The sequence below is a fragment of the Phalangium opilio genome, unplaced genomic scaffold (genome assembly GCF_054372755.1).
Source record: "Phalangium opilio isolate 3A_F unplaced genomic scaffold, DU_Popi_V2 ptg000037l_1, whole genome shotgun sequence".
Classification (NCBI taxonomy): Eukaryota; Metazoa; Arthropoda; class Arachnida; order Opiliones; family Phalangiidae; genus Phalangium; species Phalangium opilio.
This window is the reverse complement of record NW_028324160.1, coordinates 4,250,069-4,257,675: the sequence shown is the minus strand read 5'-3', so window position 1 is coordinate 4,257,675 and position 7,607 is coordinate 4,250,069. Positions and strand designations below refer to the sequence as shown.

The 7,607-nt window shown below is 37.8% G+C and overlaps 1 protein-coding gene across 1 annotated transcript; it reads right to left on the bottom strand.

The window, feature by feature from the left end:
• Positions 1 to 4,860: 4,860 nt before the first annotated feature.
• LOC149683432 (uncharacterized) lies at positions 4,861 to 6,099 on the bottom strand. Its single transcript, XM_089871192.1, has one exon. The coding sequence runs from the start codon at positions 6,097 to 6,099 to the stop codon at positions 4,861 to 4,863; it is 1,239 nt and encodes a 412-aa protein (XP_089727318.1).
• Between the last annotated feature and the right edge of the window lie 1,508 nt (positions 6,100 to 7,607).

Sequence of the window (7,607 nt, the reverse complement as noted above, 5' to 3'; positions counted from 1 at the left end):
ATTACTGGCGACAAAAGGTTTATTTTGAGCTAGCAATGACCCTTGTTGAATGGGATGGGTGGAGTTCGCTTTTTATCGAGGGGCCGGTGACCCCGCGTACTGTAAAGGATTAAATATAATCCTTAAAATTCCTGCACCTCGCAATGCTAAAACTTCTACATTCAGAGAATCTTATAGTGATTAGCCCCTCGGTGTTTAGTTATCGTAAAATAAAATGGAAGGTATATTTTTGTGGGCCAGCTCAGATCTACTTCGTAAATAGAAAAACCCAAAAGATAGGAAAAGTACCGAAAGGGCCACCTTGTAGAAGAATTAACAAAAGGCTAAGAGGTGAGCGGGCGAGAGAGAGAGAGAGAGTTTTTACCTTTTCTACGTTCAGGGAATCTTATAGTGATTAGCCCCTCGGTGTTTAGTTATCGTAAAATAAAAGTAATAAAAGCCATAATTATTAAAACTAGCTCTAAAAGCGAGAAAAATAAGGGTATTTTCAGGGAGGCTGCCATTTTTGTAGGGGATTTCAAAACTATTCTTCCCTTATACCAGAAAAACCCCGCAAATAATTAAAAATACTATCAAACTGATAAACTTACAGCCTTAATTGACAAACTTATAATTAATTTGCATCCCTTTACACGCGGAGGAATAATTTACGAAATCTCATGCCAATGCATTGAAAGCTGTTGAAATCATGGACCAATTTAATAATTCCTGGTTTCTCTTATAGGATTGAGCACGATGTTTTCAAATGTTTTGTGACCTACCATTATTAAGACCAAGACTAGAAATAACTGTCTAAACCAACTCTTGTCACAAACGCTAACTCATTACTATCTATAGTATTAGAGCGGGTTATACACTACATAATTGCAATATATTCAAGCCCTGACCTAATCATGTTAAGATTCAAAACAAAATACATTGAACTATCACACTAAAAACTAACTGTAAATATAAGTGGAATACCAGTGTTAAAAATACAGCAAGCGTGGATTTTGTTGAAGTTACAGCAGTAAATTGTTGTTTTGTAGGTTTTCGGCTGTTAATCAAGGAAAATATCCTTTGCTGTTAAATTCATAGGACCTTACTGTTTTTTTCCACATTTCATACCGTTAAAAAAGAGCAATGCACATTAAACCTAATAACGTTGCAAAATATAATTTATATGTATTTGGTTTCATCCAAGATCCGTCCTTAAAAACTTAGAAATTCTTTATAATTATCACGATATAGATGGCTCGCCCACTTCTTCAGAAAGAGAAATTAAAAGGAGCTGAAGTTTTTCCCTAGGAGGTTGGGAAACTAAAACCACAAAGGGTCACTCACTGCTATTATGTAATATAGCTTGGTTAAATCATAGAGGTTATACTGTATAACCTCGATGCAACCAGCAGCCACACTTAACCCAAGAGAGAATAATGTCAGTAGAGCAATCTCAGTTATGATGTCAGGGTTTTGGTAAACGTCACGAGATTAATTTTGGCAGTCGGCGGCCATTTTTGGTAACTCTTTAATTCTATGGGAAAATAGCATTAAGGCCTCTGAGAAGGCTCTGTATATAGGAAAGATGACTGTACCCCCCTCTAGATGCTCTCTTGTATGCCTATGCGCCTATTAGGGGGATGAAACTGAGCTTAGAGATAGAAGGGAGTGACGTTGCTATACGTAGCAAAGACACTACTCTACTCTACTCTCTCAGAGGTCGCAACTGAAGAGGGGCAAGCCTATACATTGAATTTCAACCCCATTATCATTGAACGGAAACTTAACAACGCAACAATATGGGGAAAACCCGGAAGCTTAATATTGCTGAAAAATAAATTACCAAGTCGCTCAAGAACCCAGGAAAAAATATTGGAATTTGGCACAATACATTTTAAGGTCAAAGCCATATCAAAATTTAGGGTGGCCCTTAAAAGGGCCGTTTTTTTTCGAAATTGATTAATCCAAATACTGGACACCTAGTTTTGGCGTCGGCGGCGTAAACATTCGGGGATCAAATCGATGGATTCTGCTCATAATATTCTTCTCTTTTCTCTCCTTTCTCTTCCTTTCTTTCTCCCTAATTAGGGCAAATGACTCCTCGTCGACCTGGACTACAGCATTCCGCATTAACGGCTTTGCCTTTAGCTTGTCAACTTCTTCCTTTAAGCCTCATTTTCATTGAAGCGGGTAGCGTTAAAATTTCAAGCGAAAGCGGTAACGCTCGCGAAAAAACCCGCTTTCGCTATAGCGTGAATATTTTCATTGAAGCTGCAACTACTATATTAAGCGAGAAAATTCATTGCTAAAGCGGTAAACTCGTGCTACAATCGTATCAGCTTTGAACAGATATTTCTCGCTGAAGAGAAGCGAGCACGCGTCTAGAGGGTCACGTGGTTTCAAATTTGACCAATCATCGACTAAAAATTCATCTAAAATGAAATATTAAAATTCAGTTTCATTTAAACCGATAAGCCTTGGTCTATGCTGCGTTTGAAATTAATAAATAATTTTACCATGGTTTCGAAATAGCCCTCTTTTTTCCTATTTATTAAAATGGGATGAATCCACCATCTTTTAGTTCTATATCTCCGTCTTCTTTTTTATTTTAAATACACCCAGTTCATTATAAATACTTTCCTCAGAAGAAGATCTCGTCTTGCCTTCGATTGAGCGGCCATTTTTATTTCACCGTGCAACAACGTCACAACCGGGACGTTGCTATAGTAAAGGCAAGTTCACGCTTCTATGAAAAAGAGTACGCTAAAGCGGCAAGCGAACGCTAAACACGACATCTAGCCAGCGGACGTTTTTACTTTTCTCGCGCGCTTTCAAAAACCCGCAGCTAGACTTTTTCTAGCTTTAATGAAAATGAGGCTTTAATCTTTTCACTTCCTCCCGAAGCTCTTCAAAATCTTCCGCCTTCCTTTTAATCGCACTTTGGCTCTGGTGGACTGACATATTTTCGTCGAAAGGTTCAAATAAAATGTTATTTGTTAGAGACCCAACGCTGTATTTATACCATATTTGCCTACAAAGAGGGTCGGAAAGGAAATCGGACCCTTCCACTAAACTACTGGGGGAAGATAGGTATTTACGCTTGTTGAGCGGGGGATCTTTCACTCTCTCCTATATTATACTTCGTTGCATTACTATATTTTAAGAAATGTAAGAACCAACCCAAACTTAAAAGTGAACTTTCCGCCTTTATCACCTCTGAGCTTGCTCCGTGATTGGTTGGCTATAAGAGTGAGCCTAGCCAGTGAAAGAGAAGTATAGGGGGGCAAGAAAGATGTGGGGGGTTATGTGGCCGCAGATCTGTGGAAATTTTGTAAAATCCCTTCAGTTTTCTTGTGCTTTTTTTAAAAGTTTCCCGACTTTTTCTTGAAATAGCCTTTTTAAAGGCTCTTTATCAATATATTTTTTAAAATAATTGTAATTATTTTTTCATCGAGAATTTTTTTCCCTCAAACTCAGTAAGTTTTCATAATTTCTTTTACGCTTGTTTATCACGATTGGGAAAGATTTTTGTCGTTTAATGTGAAGTTTGGTTATGTTGGTTTTTGGTACCCGAAGACACCTTCGATCTCGTGAAAATCCTGAACAGATATCTTAAAGGGTCAGACAACCAGTTTTTAATGGATTTGTGTTTATGAAATAACATCCAAATTTTTAATGAAGGTTACCCAACCCCTTTCGGTTAATTTTCTGAAAAAGACTTTCTAGGGCTAACTCTATAAACAGTTTTTTAAATAGAAATATTAATGATATCATGATTAAATGAATTCGCGTGAGGAAATTAGTTTTCACGCATTAGGTGTAACTAAATGCTATCCGTCACTGCAGTCCTTCTAGTCTGAACACTATGTATAGATTTTTTGTTCCTGTGGGGGAAATGTCGAGCTAGTGTTTTTTTGAAAACCTTATTACAGCTCCGAAGAATATAGAGATACATATGGGGCCTTATATTTTGAGGTAATTTTTTAAGTGCCGACTTAAATTGAACAATAGATTTTATATTGATATAATGTCAGGAGGAAGTGAATTCCAAATGGGAACCGTTCTACGAAAAAAAGAGTGCTTTAGCTGGTCTTTACGGGCACGGCTGTGAAATAATTTTTGACCCTGAGCCCTTGTGGGAGCAATAGAGGGAGCAAGAGAAAAATAAGTTTTCATTAGGGGTGTTTAGGAGGTCAAAATATATAGAGGTCGTAGTCTAGATGGGATACGTGAGAGACAACCCTGGACATTGTCTAGATTATTAATATTAATAGCTGAATGGGGGTTCCATATTTGGCAACCAAATTCAAGAATGGGGCGAATGTAACTGTGGTAAAGTCTAGTAAGAAGGTCAGTTGTGATTCCCAGAAAGTTAGCTTTAACAGTGGCTATTAAGCCATGAGCACGACCACCAGGCCCGTAGCCAGAATATTTCAGTTGAGGGGGCTCAAGAAAATATCAAGGGGGCACCAATACGGAAGACCCATAACTCAAACCTTATAATAATTTATTGACGGAATTTCCGCCATCTACTAGATTGATCATAGTAAAAATGCTTTATTTATGAAAAGTAATCATTTACAACGCCAATCGACGTGGCTTTTCACATTTAAATTTCTCAACAAATTCTTCAAAATCTATTAATCGTGTTATTTGTTTTTCGTACGCTAGTACAGTTAGGTTATGTTTTCGTTCATGGGCCATGGATCTTCTATGGGACGTGTGAACTCGCGTTAAACACGAAAAGGTGGATTCACAAGTGGCTGTGGAAGCTCCAAAAGTGAGAGCAACTGCATAGACCTTGTACACACTCGAAAAAACGTTTTTATTTCGATGAAGGATAAGCAAAACATTGTGAATGCTGTTCTCATTTTTCAAATCTTATTTCTGTTCCACAAATACTGATTTCTTAAGTAGAACAGATTCGATTGCAAAGGCCTTTTCGTCAACTTCTGAATGTTTAAGAATGCACTTAAGGACTTGCGTGTCGAGAAATCTTTCTGAACATGGAAGTAAAGCGTCAAGCGCTGATAGAAACTCAATGTTTCGGCTTGAGAAACGCTCCTTAGCTTCATTAATCGCGTAGTCGTAGATTTCGTTATAAATCCTTTTAACAGTGTCCTTGCTTGAAAAATCGTTAGGTGTAAAGATTTGACTATCAACAACAAAATCATTAAGCTTGCGATTAGCTACACGTTTTCTTTTGGGCACAGTTCGAGTGGTATTTTCAACAATGTTTTGTTCTTTGCAAATTTCTATGGCACGTACGTAAAGCTTTTCGAACTCGGTAGAAAAACTTCTCTTTTCTTCCATCACCAGAATGCAAGAATTTACTTGCTTCGCAGCTACGGCTAGATACATTTCTTTGTCTTGTAGTGCTTTGTTCGCAGGCTCAAAAATTGACAATATTTCTTTCATTATAAGCGCCAGAAGGACAAATTTTTGGTTGCCACACCTGTGCAGCAGCCCTGTAGCTTCGATACTTATCTCAACTGCAACATTTGCCCCTGTAGGTGGAATTGAAAAATGTTGTAAAACTGAGAATATATCAGAGAAATTGCCTAAAATGACGCGAGTTGTATCCAAATGACCCGTCCATCGCTGTTCCAATAATCTTTTTAATCGATTACCTTGATCAATTTGACCAACGCGGAATTTCCGAAAAAAATTGTAAAGGGAACCGCAAAGGTCAAAGTACAGTTTAACATCTTTAAGTTTTTCGCAAGCGTGGGCTATTACAAGATGAAGCTGGTGATTATAACAATGGATGTATGGTATAATTTTATTTAGATTCTCTTGCATGACCCTTTGAACTTCCCCGTCGTTGCCCGACATAACATTAGCACCATCATAACACTGGCATATAAGCTTCTCAGGAAGAAATCCTACTTTCCTCAATATATCTAACAATACATTAGCGATATCAATAGCCTTTAAAGTTTTCAACTCGTATAAACCCAAAAAATGTTCTTCAGCTTTAGCATTTTTAACGAACCTCACCAAGATAGATAAGTTTCCAATTCCGCAAGCGTCCATAATTTCATCCGCTTTTAAACAGAATAGTTCAACATCGCTTTCTTTAAACATGGATGCAATTTTTTCAAGAACCATGGATGTCATAATACTGGTAACTTCATTTTGAATTTCTGGCGACAAATATGATGCATTTCGAGGTCCGTATCAATGATTCTTTTTAATTTGGAGTCTTTTTGTATTGTATATAGAAAAAGTGACGTAAATAGACCCCCTGACTCGTCCTGAATTTCATTATTGTCAATAAGTCGTATTTTATCCACTCCGTAGCAATTTGTTCCTCTTAATGGTAACTCATTGATGGCGAGAAATTGTATTGTTTCGGCTATGGACTTCAAATAATATCGGTTCTTTTTAATCTGGGTAGGACATAGAATTGTTTCGATTTCTTCTCCGCGAGCTGCTCTTAGATTTTTTTCATTCCACATAGCGAGAGAATGTTTGTGCGACTTACTTTCGCTATGTCGATGAAAGCCCTTCTTGTTTTCCAAGGCCACTTTCCAGTTGTTAAATCCTTTGGACACAAATGTAGGTTCTCTTTCACTATCCGCGACATGTGGATACTGTCTACATGGGAAACAAAAGCAGCTATTCGACGACACTGAATATTCTAACCATGGTCGATTTGTGTACCATTTATATTTGAAAGATCGTTCTTTATGCTGGAATTTGGTTTTTGGGTATTCTTTAAGCTTGGGTTGAGCCGGTTTTGACAACTCTAGGTCATGAGCAGGGCCGGCGACCATGTTGACTTGCGATGATGTGTTTAGAGTCGGAATAGTCGGTTCGTCTGCCTCTACTTGGTTTGGCTTCGACTCGCTAATTCCAAAAGCTTGAAGTTGTCCATTGTTATCGTCATGATCGTCATGATCGTCATTCATCTCATTTTTATCAGTTTCGATTCCATCCGTATTTTTATTCGCGTATTTCTTCCGTTGTGTTTTCGTCACAAACTTATCCATGGTAAATAACTATGATAATTTTATCGTAATAAGTTTTGATTTACTAAAATACGACGCTTTCAATTCCTTCCAGGAGAGAACGAACGGAAATGTGAATAGCACAGCCACGAGAAATGCGACGGGCCGACGGCTGGGGTGGACGTTAAAATATTTTCTTCTCTGTTGACTTTGCGCGCGCCACGATAAAACTCTGGGCATGAGTGAATCATATGCTGGCCTAATGTATCCAGCGTTTTCTTCCCGCCAAAAAAGCGTTACCTATATGCCGCTGCGACCTACAGTGAGAGAAAATAACACTTCTCCCGGCGCTTACGTATTTCCGGTAAAAAACCGGAAAAGGAGATCAACCAATGAAACTTTGAACTGAAAGGTAGTTAGTATAAGCAGACGACGTTTTAGAAATGTTGTGATTGTTTGCGGACGGTTCAGAGCCGTATTTTATCTTTGAAATTATTTTAATGGGTTAAGGTTGGCGCAATAGGAAGTTTTATTTTTTTCGCATTAAAATGGCAGAATTTTGGATATTTTTTGACAAAGCCCAAATGATAGAAACTCAGTTAAATTCAGATTTCAGAGCGTTGCCTACGGAATAAAAAATTTTATTCCGTAGGCAACATTCAGAGACAGAAACTA

Bases quoted from the DNA above. Each gene is read 5' to 3' on its own strand.
- LOC149683432 (XM_089871192.1), bottom strand. From the start codon at position 6,099: ATGACATCCATGGTTCTTGAAAAAATTGCATCCATGTTTAAAGAAAGC.